Source organism: Pararge aegeria, chromosome 5, assembly GCF_905163445.1.
Source record: "Pararge aegeria chromosome 5, ilParAegt1.1, whole genome shotgun sequence".
Classification (NCBI taxonomy): domain Eukaryota; kingdom Metazoa; phylum Arthropoda; class Insecta; order Lepidoptera; family Nymphalidae; genus Pararge; species Pararge aegeria.
This window is the reverse complement of record NC_053184.1, coordinates 13,621,127-13,640,041: the sequence shown is the minus strand read 5'-3', so window position 1 is coordinate 13,640,041 and position 18,915 is coordinate 13,621,127. Positions and strand designations below refer to the sequence as shown.

The 18,915-nt window shown below is 31.9% G+C and overlaps 1 protein-coding gene across 2 annotated transcripts; it reads left to right on the top strand.

The window, feature by feature from the left end:
- The first annotated feature begins 823 nt into the window (after nucleotides 1–823).
- On the top strand, nucleotides 824–18,136 carry LOC120624028 (uncharacterized protein PFB0145c-like). 2 transcript variants are annotated; one of them, XM_039890337.1, is made up of 10 exons: nucleotides 824–1,119; nucleotides 3,118–3,247; nucleotides 3,835–3,948; nucleotides 4,453–4,610; nucleotides 4,704–4,902; nucleotides 5,653–6,747; nucleotides 6,869–6,976; nucleotides 7,065–13,743; nucleotides 14,662–14,816; nucleotides 16,818–18,136. In XM_039890337.1, the coding sequence occupies exons 1-10, from the start codon at nucleotides 1,000–1,002 to the stop codon at nucleotides 16,895–16,897; spliced, it is 8,838 nt and encodes a 2,945-aa protein (XP_039746271.1). In that variant the 5' UTR covers nucleotides 824–999; the 3' UTR covers nucleotides 16,898–18,136. The 2 variants fall into 2 exon arrangements, with proteins under 2 accessions (XP_039746271.1, XP_039746270.1); XM_039890336.1 differs by having other exon boundaries at nucleotides 5,653–6,789.
- The last annotated feature ends 779 nt before the right edge of the window (nucleotides 18,137–18,915 follow it).

Below are 18,915 nucleotides of genomic sequence, written 5' to 3'. Positions count from 1 at the left end.
AACATAAGTAAATAGATATTAGATACCTCAGTTCTGTTGTACACAACAATGTTTCCGGTAGAAAAGGATAATAAAATTAAAATCTAAATCTATCAACTAATTGGTTTAGTTGGAACTTTATGCTACGGAATTGGTTGTAAAACATAAATTAACCAAATATTTGAAATGTTCATAATAAAAACTGCACACTAATTAACAATTGTTTTAATCTGTGAAAGTAAAAGCATAGACCATATAAAGATCCCTTCAATCTATGATTGTGACGTATGACAGTGTTACCAGCATGCGATAACTTCCCGAAATTATTGTTTATTTTTAAAATTAGAAATAAATTAACAATGTCTTAATAATTAAAAAATGAATTTTTGCCTTTCCTGACAGGCAAAAATTTTGTTCTTTATGACGTTATTGAAAGTAATATGCACAATTTAACCATTAATGTAATGTTAATCACAATCAATTATATTATGACTGCATATAATAACATTATAAATATGCATGTGAATTTGTTGATAATATGTTTGTATCGCTTTTACGCCTTAACTACATATATCGTCATGAAATTAAACATAAAGACAGAGGTACAAAAAAAGGACATATATATGTACATCCAAAATTTAAAACTGTTTCTATGGAATGGAAAAATAAATACCTTTTAAAAAAGGGCGACCTGAAATGATTTGATTAATTATTATTAAAATAGATAAGAAATTATAATGTGAAATTATGATAAAATTTTCTCAATTCAATGAAATATATTATCCAAGGAAATATGGGAGTATGTTAAACAGAAATTGGCAACCGAAACAGCGACTGACGTGGATCAAAAAAATGGCAAGCAATAACAAGAAGTTCCAAGTGATGTCGTAAATAATTGTAGCAATATTGGCTTTAATTCCTTCTCTCATAATCTCGTGCCCTTTAGAAATAACAGTGGTTGTCGTTATCTAGTGTGCATATTAAATTTATCGTTTTAATGTTCGCGGAGGATAATTTACAATGTCTGAAAGTAAAAACATCGACAGCAGTCCTGGAATGGACGAAAAAGTTGATGTCTCAACAAATATAGCAGAGCCAAGTGAAGTGTCCAGTGAGGCAGGAAGTGTTAAACAACACAAGGTAAAGAAATAGTTTTCATGTAAAATTAAACTATACGTAAACATCTTCAATGCTGATTAATTCATCAATTAAGTCATTTTTGCATTCGATAAGTATTCGATTGAATTCTTCTAGTCTCATGTAGATTTCTTTTCTAATGTCATTAAGATACCTAATATGCTAATGAGTAACATTACTACGCTGTTCATGTTTCTGTGCAAACTAAAAGACATTAAAAAAAAAGTTCGTATAAAAAATATTCTGTTTAGAATTTTATTTGAAGCTTATACTCAAAGGTTTTTTTTACAATTAATCTCAGCTATTTTTCATTGTAAATTCAACATCTGCTGAAGCTGCCTTTGTGTCAAAGTATATATGCTAAGGGAGTAAGCGAGTCTTTTTGAAAGATATTTGGTTTGGAACATAAAGATGATAGAAGATATCAGAAATTATTAATTGCAATGTATAGATTTTCCTTGTTTCTGTGTATTATTACAATTTAAGCTCAATATACACATTATTTATAACAAAAGAATTAGGTTTTTGGGTCTAACACTACACATTTTAGAGCAAATAATACTTAATACACAACACTACACGTTTTAGAGCAAATAATAATTAGAAACATTGACTTTGAATGTTACGTATAGTGAATTTTGGTTATATTGTATTATATTTACGGTAAAAAATGTAGCACATCTGTTAATTCATGGTGTCTCTATTCCAAATTATAATCAGTTCAGTCCTTATAGGATGACTTATTATCTGACAATCATTTGATGGCCGATTGGTGCAGTGGTCAGCAACCCTGCTTTCTGAGTCTAAGGCCGTGGGTTTGATTCCCACAACTGGAAAATGTTTCTGTGATGAACATGGAATGTTTTTCATTGTCTGGGTGATTATATGTATATTATAAGTATTTATGTATATTATTCATAAAAATATTCATCAGTTATCTTAGTACCCATAACTCAGGCTAAGCTTACTTTGGGACTAGATGGTGTTGTGTGTATTGTCATAGTATATTTATTTTTATTTTATTATTTTAATCAAACATTTACATTTATGAGTATGATATTAAGTTAAGATTTAATTGTTTCTCAAAGGGACTACTAATCAACCTATAATACTTTTCCCTTTTGTTATTTTGATTTATGTGAAATCAATAATAGAGATATCATTTGCCCCAAGCAATAACCATATCATTATGTCATGCAGATACCTACAACCATAAGACAAAAACTGACTAAACATGGAATGAGCCATATTTTATGAAGTTGTGCATTAAAACATTAAAATTTTAATGTCCATATATCCAAACTAGTAGGCAATACAGATATCATGATGAGATTTGGTAAATAATGATGATTTTTATTAGGGTGGTTTACGATGCTCATAAAATATTTTACATGAAACTGCAATAATGTTATTAATATGTTGCATTTAAATTAAGCAGACTCTCAGTTAATCTCTCTTGCCATAGTATGCTTTGATAATAGAAAAAAGTGTAAGTAAGCAATTTCAATATCACTTGGTGTAGGAAAACATAGTGAGGTGAATGAAATCTGCTTGCCTGAGAGTTCTTCATGTTCTTCATGTCCTCAAAGATGTGTGAAACCAACCAATTGCAATCACTAACCCATCAGCCCAGCATAGTGTTTATAGACAAGCTTTCCCGTCGGGAGAGGCCTTTGGCCCAATACTAGATTGTCATACTAAAATTACTTGTGTTAGTAATTGGTTATTTTGATTTTCAATAAATTCTTAAGTTAGTGTTAGTATATTAGTCCTTATGTTAGATGGATCCCATAGGATGGGTGAAAGCCTCCTCCATATCTTTCCACAATTTTCTGTCTTGGGCAGCTTTCATCCACTCCGTACAGCAGTGTGTTTTAGCATTACTTTAAGTTTATTATATTTATAAAAGGAAAATTTTAAGGTGTACTAACACCACCTTAATATAAGTGCAGTACATACCTAGGGCCTAGACCGAATACAGATTTGATTGATTGATTACAGCATACAACAACAGCAGAGAGACAAATAAAAGTTGAAAGGGCACAGAAGTGTCTAGAAAATGCAGCTCTTGTGTCCAAAAGAATAAAAGAACACCGTAAAGCGACTGCTGAGCTATTGGGACGCCCTTTTGGTATTTATGTTTAATTTTTCTTCACATAGTCGGTAGACTTAGTGACCAGACAATATCAAGTAGTAGGTACTTGGTAGCATAAAATACTTTGTCTAGCAGTGTATATGCATGAATTCATTTTATCCTATTTATAATTCTTATATTATGCTATAGAATTGCTCACTATGTATTAAAATTTAGCTCTTTAAAATGCGCTTAGCGATTAACTGTCTGATAATCCAAGTGTTGTTATTTCATATTTAAAGATAAAGTCCAAGTTGAATGTATTGTTTAAAGTTAAGAGGATAAAAAAATATTCTAATGAAGTTATCTTTATCTAAAATGATGTCCTTTATCCTCATTTATATATTTCAAGCAATCAATATCAAGACAAGAAAGATGCTTCTATGTTTTAGGGAGCTTTTAATTCTTCTCTACAATTTATCTTGTATGAAATGTTGTTTGAAACATTATAAAAAATTTCCAATAACTGATTATTTTAATTATCTATATCAAATTGTCAACAGTATTTAAATAATTTCCAAAAAAAAGTTTTGTATCTAAAGAGCAAATACGCTGTTAAAAACATCAGTTCTGTGGTTTTACAGAAGAAGATGTTGGCGATACAGCTTCTGAAATGGCATCCACCATGAGCGAAAAAACTGGCTACTCTGTTGCAACTGATACTTCCACTACTCTGTCTGTACAAGATGCACTTAATAGTAAGTATTCATTATGGTTTGCATAACAATGGGGGTTTTCACAGAAATGCTGTTATAAGCTAGCAGCTAGCTTGAACAGATAATCCACTACAAGTTAGCTCTTGACTACAAACTCATCTGATGGTAAGTGATGATGCAGTCTAAGATGGTAGCAAGCTAGCCTGTTATATGATATATTAAGAAAGATATATTAAACTTGTACCCCTATGGTTTCTACACAGGAATATCGTATTTGTCTGAAGGGTGGTTAATAGCCACCGAAGCCAGATCCACCAGATCAGACCGGGCAACTTAAAGTAATTATTAATTTCCAAATTTCTCTGCCAGAAATCAAACCCCAGATCTCCCTCTTATAACACCACAGTGCTCACCAGCTCTAGGGAAGTCATCAAGAGGTGTTCAATTTTCTGAACTTTCAATATGTTCATGCATGCAGCAAGGGGATATCGACAGTGCCCGCGACAAAGGCCAACTACTTCCTTGACAACTGCAATTTTGTTTCAGTACCTGGCATAAGTGAAAGTTTAGCAAATACTTTGAAACAAAAAGAACTGCTTATGGAAAGAATTAAACAGTATAAAGAGATAAGTAAAAGACCAATGAAAAAAGCAACTCAAGCACAAAGAAAGGAAGCTGTTAGTGAAACATGTGACATTATAAAAGTTAGTATTTATTATTTACATTGTTATAATGTATTTCAGTACAGCTTTTTTAAATTTTGTTATCTTATTTTATTAAATATAACCTTATATCAGCCCACAGATAACCCAGATGTATCAAAACTTATAAACTCCATCAAAGAAAAAGAAAATAATGTTAGTGAGATGCAAGTTAGAATAAAAGCAATGGAAACAACCATATTAGATTTACAAGAGAAGATAAATGAAAAAGACCAAATTATAGAAGCTAAAAATAGAGCTGCTACTTTAATGTCCGATAGTCTGAATAAAAAAGGTAAGAATTGGAAAAACACTACAGCATAAAAATTGACAAGATGGTTATCATCCGAACCGAAGACAAAGGTGATATTTAAGTTGAGGATAAAATTAGTTTTATGACCAAGGTACTCTGCTTTTCACTTCGATTGCAAGGAAATTTGTTCTAGGTCTAAGTTTCAATTCCCGATTCAGATCGGGTTTTATGACCAAAGTATTTTTTTATGAAAGATATAAAAATTATTTCTATAAAAGATAAAATAACTCTAAAAATAAAGTAATGAACAGAAAACATTTAAAAAAAAACAACAATAATCGAATCTCAGATACATATCCCATCATTTCTAACCAAATTCTAATAGGTTTAAAAAATAAAATCCATACCTTTTGGAGCACAGACATAGATAATAGACCACCCATCAAGTGAATATGAACGGACTATACCTACGTTATTATTTTCTTGTCGTTGCTGTCATTTATTTAAAAATGTGGGTATTTGAAACATCCAGAAATAAATGACTATCAAAAGGAAATGGACGAAAACATTTAATAAAGTAGAAAAGAAGGAAATTAAAATATGTTACAAACAACGTAGTATGATCCACATTACTAGAACCCAGAACGGAAAATCAATAATACCTACATACTTTTATGCACTAGTGCATAAAATTGTTTTTAGAAATTTTTAGATTTAGCCATGAGAAGTGTAAATTAATATTGTGTCCTTTAAGCATCGTACTTGTAATCTGAAGTTTAATTTTATTTCTAGAAAGAGAAGCTATGGAATTACTTGAAGATACAAAGCAACAAATGGCAATAATGCAATCTAATTTCCTAACTATGGAGACAGAATGGAAAGAAGAAAAGCAAAAGTTGTTGACAGAAATTGGAGAAAAAAACGAGACGATAAAACATCTTCAGGAAGCTAATATAATTTTGGAAAATTCCCAACTTGAAATAAGTTTGGCCCATTCTAAGTTACTCGATGAGATTGCCCTAAAAACAAAAGAAGTTCTCGATTTACAAGAAAGAATTAGACATTTTTCTGAAGCAACTGAACCAGAAATAAAAGAGACTTATAACGAGATTGTCGAAGAAAAGGGATCGTTGGAAATAAGTAATATGGAGGAGCTAACTAAAAAGATCGAATTACTTGAACATATTAATTATGAAATTAGACAGACCAATAAAGATCTGGAGAACCAGTTAAACACCATGAATATTGAAAGTAAAGCAAATGTTTCCCCAGGTAAGAAGGGCAGTCCTCTTCCCAGTCGTAAAGGAACTCGAAACACGACTTCGAAACTGAAATCTCCTTGGAGCAAACTGTCTTCCGAATCATTACAACAGGAAACAGATAAAAAGGGCAAGGGTGACAAATCTAAACAGGATATGCTTCTTCAATCTCTAAATAAGGAAATACTGGAAAAAGAATATATGATATCACAAAAAGATAACTTGATATCTGAATTGCAATCGATGAATGAAAAAAATGAGACTACTATCAGTGAATTACGAGAGTCGCAAAAAGAAGTAGTAAACATGATTACCGTAGGTACTAACACTGATATCCAGGAGCCACTAAAAGTAATTGATGTAATCGAAACCACTACAGACCCGATACCTGATTCAGATGAGAAATTAAAAATTGCGCAGGAGCAAATTGCGGCACTGAACTATGAAATTGAAGTTGCAAATAAAAATATGATAAAAGTTAAATCCAATTCTAAGTTAAAACTTAAACAAATGCAGAACACCATCGAGAAAATTAGTAAAGTATCAGATGCACATTCTGAAATAGTAAAATTAAATGAAGAATTGCACCAACTCACCCAAAAGGTGGCAGAATTGGAAGAAGAAAAAGGTAATCTTCAATTACATCTCGTAGATTACGACAGTGGAAGATGTGAGTATTCTCTTATTCGGTAAGCTTTTCATAAAATTGGTTTATTTGTGAAATATTATGATAAATTTTTTCATTACAGTAACTGAAACCGAAATTTACAAGAAAATGGTTGAAATGGAAAATTTGGCAGAAGCAAGACTAAAATCTATAAGCTTATTAGAAGCCCAAAAGTTCGATTTAGTTCAAGGTGATATGCTCGATAATATTTCCGTCTGTAAGATATTTCTCTCATTTAAATTATTACCTTTCTTACATAACTTTCTTCTTTATTACAGAACTGCATAGCCTACAACAAAATAATCTGGAAATGGAAGATAAATTAGCTGATATATCTCTTATACAAAATGAGCACGTTTGTTCCGAGATGAAATCAGTTCAGTTAGAAGAACAAATAGATGAGTTACAAGCAGCGAAAAAAGAACTAGAATTAATAGTAGATAATCTAAAACTAGACAAAGAACAGCTAAATGGTACTATTAAAATTCTTCAACATGAAAAGGAGGAGTTAATCCAAAAATTGGACAATTATATTCAAGAAAATATTGAACTCACTGATAAGTTAGAAAAGCTGAGCGCTGAAAAAGTGAGCTCCGCAGAGTCTATAGAAATGGTGGAATCCTTAACAACTCAGGAAAAGTTAGAGCTTGAAGAATACAATAAGGGTCTTGAAACTGAAAAGAAAGTTGATGAACGTAAAACTGTTAGTCAAGGGTACAAAACAGCAAATGAGCAACTTCTAGAGGAAACTGTGGAACTTAAAACGAAAATAGAGTTGTTTACCTCTGAGAGGAAAGAAGTAATGGAGAAAATGAATAAATTGTCTTTGGAAAACGAATCCTTGAATAAAAATATGATTGAACTAGAGGATAAATGTAACTGTTTGCGAAATAAAATAGACTTGCTAAATGAAGAAAAAGACAAACTTCTCTCTGTAAATGATGATTTAAATCATCAAATAGAAGAACTTAAACATGAAAGAACGGAAATTCTTAAAGAAACAGCTGAAGTATCAAAACCATTAAACTTAGAAGATTCTGTAGATGGATCAATAGTAGAAACATTGCAGCATGACGAAAAATCTGCTGGTGATAAGGGTAATAGTAAAACAAAGTCTGTCAAACAACTAACTAAAGAAATACTTAAACTAAAAAATACCATCAAAGAAAGAGAAGATGAGATTGCTGACTGTCAAATGAAAATTTTGTCATTGGAAGAACAGCAAGAAAAACAGATAGAGGTTTCTCAAAGCAATGCTACATTTGAAAAGTTATTAAAGAAACTGTCTGATGAGAATAACCAACTAAAGAATGACATTGAAATTATTAGTAAAGATAAATATGATAAAGTTGAACAAAATAATCATCTTGCGCAAACACATGAAATGCTCCAAATGGAAATTCAAAAAATGCACCAAGAATATGCAACTGCTCTAAATGCTCGGGATTCCAGAATTCATGAATTAGAAAATCTATTGTTGGAGTATGAAAAACAAGTAATAAACTACTCCAATACATTACAACAAAAAGATAAAGAAATGTCGGAATACATAAATCAAATAACTAAATTAAATGACGTCTCACAAAAACTCAAAACAACAATAGATATATTAGAAGAGGAAAAAAATAATGATCAAAATGCTGAGTTATTTAAATCATTAAATAAACAAATAGGCTTATACCAGAAGTCGCTATCGGATTATGAAGAAAAGTTACGGAGCCTTGAAGATGAAAAAGCACAGTTAGCTTCATTGAACTCCCAACTAGAAAACCAAGTAAGTGGGCTTGAACGAGAGAGTAAAATACTACAGGATTCATTGGTGGAAAAGCAAAATCTTGTAAAAGAAATACAGACTCAACAACAGAAACAATCAGAAGAGTTAACAAATGTTATGCTACAATCCAAAGATCGTGATGAAGAAATACATGAAATAAAGTTACAACTGAGAAAAGAATCTATAGATAATGAGAAATTACATAACATCGTTATGCAAAAAAGTAGCGATATAAGTGAACTGAAAAAGCTTTACGAGGATGCTAACGAAAAACTCAATTCCATATCAACTAGTAACAGTATTCAAAACGAACAGTATTCGGCATTGGAAATCAAAAATAAGGAATTGACGGAGAAGTTAAAGAAGTTTGCTTTTAACATAAAGAAAAAATCGAGTATGTACTCGGAATTAGAACAACAACTTCATGAAGTTCAGAAACAACTGGAGACAAAAAATGAACAATATGAGCAGCTTACAATACAAGTGGAAACTATTCCTGCTTTGCAAGAAAAATTAAAACATGCAGAGGAAGAGTTCAATCGATTACAATCGTTAAAAATTGTTCTTGAACAAAAGTCACAAGAAATCATACAGCTACAATCAGAAATTAAAAATTTACTAAATAATAGTGCTAATGATAACGAAAAAATTACCAAATTAAATTATAAATTGGAATTAGTTAACAAGGATTTGCACATTGCTCGGGATGAAAATACCAGTCTTAAATCACAAATTGAAAGTTTAAGCAACAAAATGGCAGATCATGAAATTGATCAAAAAAATAATTCTAATCTTACGACAAAAATATCATGCTTAGAAGCAGACTTAAATCAAAAACAAGATCTAATAAGTGAACTATCTAATCAGATTGAAGTTCAGAAAGAAAGGTTGAGTCAAGTGCAATATGGCTACGATGCTAAGGTTCAGGAACGTGACATGTATATTGAAAGCTTACAGTCTGAAATTGATAAATATAAGAACAGAATAGACCGTCTTGAGGATAGTATTTCCATAATGGAAAATAAACGGCAGTCTTTGGAACGTAGAGCAGAAAAATTAGATTCTCAATTACATGAAAAACAAAATGCTTATAGTGAATATACAAACCAAGAAGATGAATTAGTAATTAGACTAGCACTACTAATGGATAATGACAGAGTAGTAGAAAAACAATTACATGTAATAGAAAATGAGAATAAAGAGCTTCATTTGAAAATTCAACATCTTAATGAAGAACTTCAGTACGTGCAAAAGTCAAACTTCGAACTGCAGCAGAAGTGTATTCTATTAAAAGAAAAATCAAGGGAAGCTGAAACAGTTGATTCGAAAATATTACAATATGAAAGTCAAATTAGAGAATTAGACGCAAATCTCAAAAGACTAACAAATGACAATAGTACTTTATCAATACAAAAACAAAGAGAAATAGAGGATTTAGAATCGGAATTCAACATCCAAATTGAAAATGCTATTAAAGAAAAGAAAATATTAAATGAAAAATATGAGAAAATAAATGATTACGTTACGCAACTGGAAACCCAATTAAATGAATTAAGGGTTGCTGCAGATAATCATAAAGCAAACTTAGAAGAGCTTGCTTTGCAAAATCTAAAATTGACTGAGAAGATTGAGAAGAATAATGACAAAAATTCTATACCAGATTACACAGAGCAATACATTACTGAAATCAATAATCTTAATTCTATTTTGAACAGTAAAAATCAAGAAATTTCGGACCTGTGTAGTAAAATACAGTCATTACAAACAAAAAACTTATCGCATGTATCAACATTAGAAAGTGAAAACGTTGATATAACAAACAATAACGAAATGTTATTATTACAGATAAACAATTTAGCTAAAGAAACTGATTCTTTGAAACAAAATAATGATCATCTAAAAATGATGGTTAGTCAAAAAGACGAACAAATAAAACAGCTTATGGAAAAGAAAAAACTAGTTTTTGAAATGAATATACCAAAAACCGAAGGTATGACTATTTCGTCTACAATAGAAGCAATGGATGATGAACGAAAAGAGTTTGATATGTCGTCTCTACATTCACAAATAATTTCTGATGCTGATTCAATGTCAACTGAAACAGGACATATAGTTAAAACAGTTCCGGAAAGTACACATAAGCAATCGTTATATTCTGCTTTATCATCCGATGGTTCAACAGAACCGCTTATTGTTCCCAAAAAGACCTATCTTTGTTACAAAGAGCAAGACGGTGATATTAAAGAATCCGACCCGTTTAATTCAGAAGAGGGTTGGGGCCTAGGATCTAATGAGGAAATAGGCGATACGACACCAGGTTTTACTCATTTAAATCAGCAAATTCAACAATTAAATGATGCAAATAGAAAACTTCAACTGGAATTAAATACCGCAAATGCAAAATTATTAAAAGCTTTGAAAAAATTACGGGATATCAAAATCACAAATGAAATGCTATCAAATGAATTAAAATTATCTAAGCAAATTTCCCAATCCTCTATGCTGGATATGGCTATTGAAAGTGAATTGTCAAGTAATCTTGAGGTTTTAGAGAAAAAAGTGCAAGAGCTCAATACAGAATTAAATAAAGAAAAAAAAGACAAAGAAACAGTGAAAAAACAAAATGACATATTTAAAAATGCAAATGACAGATTATTAGAAATGAAAGAAAAATTAGAAAATCAAATAGAGTTATGGAAGTTCAATTATAAGCAAGCTACTGAGAAAATCACTTCTTTAGAATGGGGTGGTGATTCTAAGGATAGTACAGATAATAGATATAAATCATGTTTGGTAGCTCAGCAGCCTGATGAATCTGAATTAAACAAAAAACTGCGAAATGTTGAAGAAGAAAATGAAGAGTTGCAGACAGCATTTGATAATGTTAATTCACAAAATAAGAAATTATCTATTGAAAATGATAATTTGAAAGAAGAAATAAATAACCTGAAATGGCAACAACAACAGCGATTTTTAAAATGCGATAACTGTGACAGTGTGAACGATAAAAATAAAGAATTAACCTCCTCTCTGGATATACTGAAAGATGAAATAAGTTATCTCAAAGAAAATTTAGAACAACGAAATTTGTTTTGTGCGAACTGTGAAAAGTTAAATGGACAGTTAGAGCAGTTGCATAATATAAACGTAACATTGCAACAAAGCAATACAGCATTATTAGAGAATCTACAACGCTCAGAAAAATGTTGTAGTGAGCTTATGGAAGAAAACAGGCTTTTAAAAAATACTGTGGACGTAAAAGAAAATGGATGGCAAAATATAAAAAAGGAATTAACGGACAAAAACTTTTCGCTTGAGCAAGAGATGCAGTCTTTAAAAGATTCGGAAAAAGAAGCAAATTCTAAAATATCTATCCTAAATGATGAGTTAGATAATATTAAAACAAAACTACTTACAGCTGAAGGCAAACAGACTGAGGCAAATTCTAAGGTGTCTATTTTATCTGGCGAATTGGAAGATTTAAGAATAAAATTAGCTATGTCGGTGAAAGAACAAAACATTAAGGAAGTACAAGATTTCAATGCCGTTGCACTAGCAGAAAAATGTAGTACTATGGAAGAGTATTGCTTCAATTTAAAAAATAATATGGAGGACTCATATAAAAAAATTCAACAGCTCGAATTAGAAAAGGACGAATTAAAAGATGATATAAGTAAATACGAGAGTCAAATAAGTGAATTAAATACGAAAGTCCTAAATTTAAATACTGAAAATGATCAATTATTATCAAGCGTGGCTGAACTGCGTTCTTCAGTATCAAGCGCTATGGATCAACGTGGATTTGAAATTGCGGAATTATGGAAGCAACATTTAGCACAGAGGGAATGTGAATTCCAAAAAGTTGAACAAGACTTGCGAGATCAACTGAACGCTTCACAAGCTAAATACGAACAACTTTTGGAAAATGTTCAGTCGTCGAGTGAAGAAGAAACGAATAAAATTGTTACGGCAGAACATATAAGCTCTTTAAATAATAAACTGCTAGAAAAGGAAGAATATATTATAAATCTCCGAGATAAATATGCAGATGTAATAAATCAACTTGAATTAGTTCGTTCAGAAATGGAAGACGAAAAAGTTATACAAGAAAATAAAGTATTTGTTCAACAAGAAGAATATGAAAAAGACATACAAGAATTGAAAAACCAAAATCAAGATCACTGCCTTAAATATGAAAATACTATTAAAAATCTTGAAAATGAGTTAGAAGCAATAAAAACAGTAAATGACAGTTTGAATAAGCAAGCAGATGATATACATGATGGTCACGAAGTTAAAATTACTGAATTAACCAGACAACTAAGAGTGAAAGAAAGTGAAATATTCCAAAAAACACACGATTTTACAGTAGCATTAACACAGAAAAACGAAGAGTTTGAAAGTGTGAGAAAACAACTAATGGAATATGAAAAAAAAGTGGAAGATTTGACCTTTGAAAAAGAATCTGAGTTGGCTATATTAAGATTAAAAATGCATGAACGTACAGAGGGCTTTGACAAAGTGAAAAAAGATTTACAAATTGAAAACAATAACTTGGCAGAGTCTTTAAAAGAAAAAATTATTGAATGTACTAATTTGAATAAACAGATACTTGATTTGAATAAGGTATTGGAAGAGTATGTCAATAAAGCTACAGAAACACAGGTAGTTTTAGAAACTCAAGAAATAGAAATAGTAACGCTGAAGGACGAAATATTAAGTTTGAAAGATGCTTTACGAATGGCAACTACTAAAACAGAGAAGTTTGTAACATTTGCCGCCGATACTAAGCCTGGGGCTGACGGTGAAAAAACGGACAGATCTTTAGATAAAGAGCTTTTAGATGCGGTTCCTAAAGCGGAGTTAGACTTAGCTCTGTACATGTTGCACCAAAGAGACGTGCGTTGTGAGGAATTAACGATGGAGCTTACTCAGCTTTTAGAAGAAAGAGATACACTCCAGTTGCGACTTTCCGATAGTTTACGTTCATTTGAAGATTTAAAATCACGCTGTGCCTCATCCGGATTAGATATATCAGTAATATCAAATTATGAAGGAATTTCCGAATTGCCTAGCTTCAACGTTGAAAAGGAAAGCCAGTTTGTCGACACGCACAGAGGACAAACTTCTAGAAGTAGCAGCATCAGTGATCCAGATGGAGAGAAACCGAAGTTGCAGGCAAAGTAAGTTGTAGCTTACAGCGTTGCTTATTCTTTTTTTTGTTTTTTTTTAACCAGCTGTTGTCAGCGTTCTTCGTCCGCGATTATTACAGGTTTTTTACAAATTCTATTCTATTCTATTCTTTATTGGATTAGTTAGGGTGTAAAGGAAGGACTTTCGCATTTATATTATTAGTTAGGATTTTTACTTCATTGCGTATCAAATTAAGATACAGTGGTTTATCTTTACGAATCAATATATTACACATAGAAGGCATGTATTTTAATGCCTATCTAAAACGCACTTATTTGTACCTACTTCATAACACCCTTATCCTTGCCTAAGTAATCACTCATAGCAAGATATATACACTAAATCTCGTATAATTTTTTTATATATAAAAATGTATGAATATTTCAGAAATATTTTAATAATAAAATAAAGTGTATAATTAATTGCTATCGTTCTATTCTATAATATTTTACATAAAAAATATTATTAATTGCAATATTGCTAAAATTGATTGCAATGAAAGTAATTTTGTGAGCATATTAATTCATTTGGGAATCACATATTTATTTTGTTACTCAATGATGAGTATACTAAATGATATATAAGTTGTGATAGCTTAGTGGTTAGGGCTCGGCGCCCCTGGGGTGACTGCATTCGGTTCTCGGCACGCACCATAAACCTTTTGGAGGTACGTGCGTTTTCGTCGACTTTTCTTTCGTTCTACTGCTTGGGCACCATAATGGCGGAATGGGCCGCTAAACCACGAGATATGGATTTTCATAAAACTTTTGCCGGCCGGCTCGCTTGTATTTATTTGGCCAGTACAACAATTACGATTTATCTCGAAGAAGTTTGTCAAAATAATGCCAAAATTTCCAAGCATATTTGAGATTATAAAAATATTATAATCTCTTGTTTTTTTTTTTAAGGCTTACCGAGTTGCGCACTGTGAAACATAGCCGCGACGTGCGATTCCGGCATGAGAGTGAACAGCGCCAGCTGGGCATGCGACTTCTACATCGTGACGTCGCGAACCTACCGCCCGAAGCAGTCGAGCAGCTAACTCAAGCGCACCACACGCTTTGTAAGTTTTTTTTTATTTAACTCTATTTCAAGTTAGGTAATAAAGTACAGCTTTTTGTGACAGAGCTTTTCTGGGGAAGTACAACTGCCATGCTTGTTTCGCAAAGCAACATTGATGTGATGCGGTTTGAAGAGTGTCTTCGGCTGTCGGGGGGCCGATTTCGAATCCCGGCACGCACCACTCACATTTCAATGCTATGGTATTACAAATGTCACTTGCTTTAACTGCGAAGACAAACATGCATGCCTCAGATAATGTACTCAAAGGCGAGATTGACGGTCCCCTTCGAACTGACGAAACCCTCCTCATTGCAGAATTTTTCTCATTGATATCATCATCAACCCACTACAGGGCACGGGTTTCTCCCGAATAATAAAAGTTTAAGACGTAGTCAACAACGTTGGCCACGTGCGGATTGGTAGACTTCACACGCCGCTGAGAACATTATGGAGAACTCTCAGGCATGCAGGTTTCCTCACAATGTTTTCTTTCACCGTTGAAGAAAGTGACATTTTAATTACTTAAAACGCACATAATTGATATAAGTTAGAAGAGCGAGTGTTGCCCCCCCCCCCCCCCCCCCCCAATGCGCTATTACCGCTTCACCGCTACTTGTTTCTATACCAATACGCACTGGGCAAGCGTGGCCGACTACAGTTTTAACCCCTCCTCATTGTAGGACACCCGTGCTCTGTAGTAGGTCGGTTGATGTGATGATTATGGTGATGATGTTGGATGGTGACAAACAAAGAAATAAAAATAAAGCTTAGGCTCAAAACAAAACTAAAAACTTGCCAGGTTAATTATTATCCGCAACCATCCGCAGAAGATATTCAAATCTTCGAAACATTTACTTTCGAGAGAAGCTCATCGATGAGCCTTTTATTGAAATGGTATAACAAGAGATACCTCGTTATATTAAGTTCATATGCTCGTAATCGGGGCTTGATTTCCGAGAGGAGTTATTATATTAAAGCAACTCTTCTAATCGGTTTCTACGCTCCATCTTACCTTCCCGCTTAATAGCTTGCCGTCATGTCTTTGACGGTAGCGCGGTAACTTGCAAGGGACAAAGCCTTCAACCAGACAAGATGAGAGAAAACTCAGCAAATCCGCCATTGCCCCATACGTAAAAAACTATCTCAATTAGATTTATTTAGATATTTTTAAACATAATTGATTTATTTCCTATTAAAACAACGTTCTTGATACACTTAAAATTGTCAGTCAGTCTGCAGAAATACTTTCTTGTTTTCGAATATAATAAAATATTGAGTCACCTATACGAGTAACTGCGTACGTAACAACATGTTAGCCATTAGAAGCGAACCGAAGAACCCTTAACAAATGCCTGCTATTTGCGTTCAATGAGCTGTCCTTTTACATATTAAACCAAGAACTCATTAAAAACTACAAGTTTTAGCTTCGTTACATTTTGTTGCAAATGCTAATTTTCTGTCTGGACAATAAGCACTTAGTGAAATGTTCAACGAAAACATTTACTTTAAAATCAGCTTACAAAGCAAACAAAACAACAAAATCTGTAAACTCACTTTTGAACAGATATAAAAATAATAGGCCATTTAATAAATTCCATAAAAAAATATTGCTGAAAATTTACTCGGTGCTCACAAAGACCATTGATTGGTTGAATCTCTTGACTTACCTGCTTGTGACCAAACAACAAAACACCATGATACGACGAACTTGTGACAAGTTCGTCGTATCATGGTGTTTTGTACACCTGTTTTGTGTGTAAATTTAAAAAAGGTACAATAGAAAACTTAGAAATTAACACAAGCACAATGAGACCTCATCACTAAGTGATCTCTTCCGGGCTACACCTACACTAAAGGATCTCAAATTAACGGGGAATCTCAAAATATAAAATATAATAGACCTATATAATAATATATAATATATTTTCAAATATTTCAAAGTTGTATATTCTTGATACAATACAATATTCAAACATTATATTACGTTATATTTTGTTTGCAGCACGGGACAGCCAAAGCACTCCAACTGTTCTTTTAAACTGGCTACGTGGGAAGAGCACACCAAAAGTAGTGCACATGTGAAAAACAATTGCCTCGCTATTCTAGAGTACAAGGTGCGTTTAATTCCAGACTAGTGCATTTAACAGATCACACACCATCACGGAACTTCGCTCAATTGGGCAATGTTTGAGATAAGTTACATTGTTACAATTTGTGCACTAATCACAGCTTGCCGACGAATATCGACTATATACTAATATGCCAGTATCGTCTTCTCAAGTAACACTAGTTTATAGGTAGAAAAGGGTTTAAACATGCGTTAGAATAACTGGAAGTAATGTTAAGGCGACATGTAAGTGCAAAATTCCGACTGATATATCTGGCGATAACGACGGGTTCCGTACCTATAAAATAGCGCAGCGTTCTTTACCGGTTTTCCATCAGTTTGGAGCCAAGGAGCAGTGTTTACCGATCGTTACACTCCGTTTGCATGCTGAAGCAGATTTCCTACGATTGATATATAATTTGTTTCATCTTTTGTTTGTTTCTATATTCCAAACTGCTTAACTATAACTTATATGAATCTTATATAAACTAGATCAAAGTATATTTATGTATCTGTGGGAAAAGTGCTTTAGCATGATTTACGATTATGACTGTGCCTTAAGTTTATTTTGACATACGCGTAGGAAAGGAAAATCTACTTACTGAATTACTTACATAATTTTATAGCGACGAGCTTTATTATTATGACTGGTACTGGCAACGAAAATCCGAAAATGAAATACGATTTCGTTTATATTTCACAATTAGTTATTTTCATTTTGTTTACACATTAATTAATTATTATTTGAAATGTATTATATTTTGACATAAATACCTACCTAACATGAAATTGAATTTAAAACATACATATATAAATATCGTATCGGTACAAAAATAAATTTTGTAACATTGGCCGATTTATTTCCATTTATAATTTGTACTTAGATTCAGAATATTACAGCCTATTTTAATTATATCAAAGTTAATAATGTACTGGTAGATTCTAATCTACTGCGAGCTCAAAGGGAAACGTGATTTCCTTGAAAACTGCAAAGAGGAAACAATATATGATAAGGTGAATGTATTGTAATAGGTCGACTGCATAATTTGAAGAAAGAGAAATACAAAATATTTCAATCACTAACCTGTTTTTGGACATCTTTTTGACTTTTTTCCGTTTCAAAAATGTGCTTTTATTCATTATATTATCGTAGCAGTCTAATATAGTAAACAATATTTCCGGTAGTCTGTTTTATAATACGAAAAAATATTTTATCCCAAAAATAATTAAAATAAATTTTTCTTTTTTTAATTTTATTTTCTTGAAATTATTTTTTTGGAAATGGAGATTTTTCTTCAATATGTTCTTTTTCTGTAATTATCTTTTTATTAAATTTTTATATTAACTATTAAAATTAATGAACGATTGTTGTGATTTTAAGATAGGTAAGAATCGATTGTATGTAAATAATATATTCTTAATACTGTTGCATTATTATTTTCGGTGCCATAGAACAACTCATTCGATTTGACCGCAACATTTCTAAATCAATTAGCATTCGAATAATTGGATCGTAAAACGTTATCCGTGGGAACTAGTTTTTTTCTTTAATGTTATCTATTCAATCTTTTGAGCATTTTAATTGTCTAATCGAATTGTGTTTCTGTTTTGAATTTCTCTTTCTTTTTAACGACGAGAATTTGTAAAATATTGTAGGTATTATTAAAAAGGCACACTTAATAAAACGATTGTGCCTTTACTCTTATGTAACATTGTTTAGCTGTTATTAGATATGTATCGGATTTTATGTTATGTATATCTTAACTAAATATACCTTACGGTATATCAATTAATTATTCTTTGTAAATAATTTAATCAAATGCGATAGTTTAATCCAAAGCGACTTGTCTTTGTGTATGAAAATGTAAATTTGTTTTCCATTAAATGGTAATTCATTTTATATTTTTTTTTTTTCAAATCCTAAGCTACCTTCACATATTCACTAGAAATTATAGTTTGTAATCACGACTAGAGCTGATTTCATAAAATCTGG

What these genes read in the sequence shown, in the direction of transcription:
- LOC120624028 (XM_039890336.1), top strand. Translation starts at nt 1,000, where the DNA reads ATGTCTGAAAGTAAAAACATCGACAGCAGTCCTGGAATGGACGAAAAA. An exon ending in GCTATTGGGACGCCCTTTTG is followed by an intron (nt 3,248 to 3,834) that starts GTATTTATGTTT and finishes GTGGTTTTACAG; the next exon opens with AAGAAGATGTTGGCGATACA. An exon ending in AGATTACGACAGTGGAAGAT is followed by an intron (nt 6,790 to 6,868) that starts GTGAGTATTCTC and finishes TTTTCATTACAG; the next exon opens with TAACTGAAACCGAAATTTAC.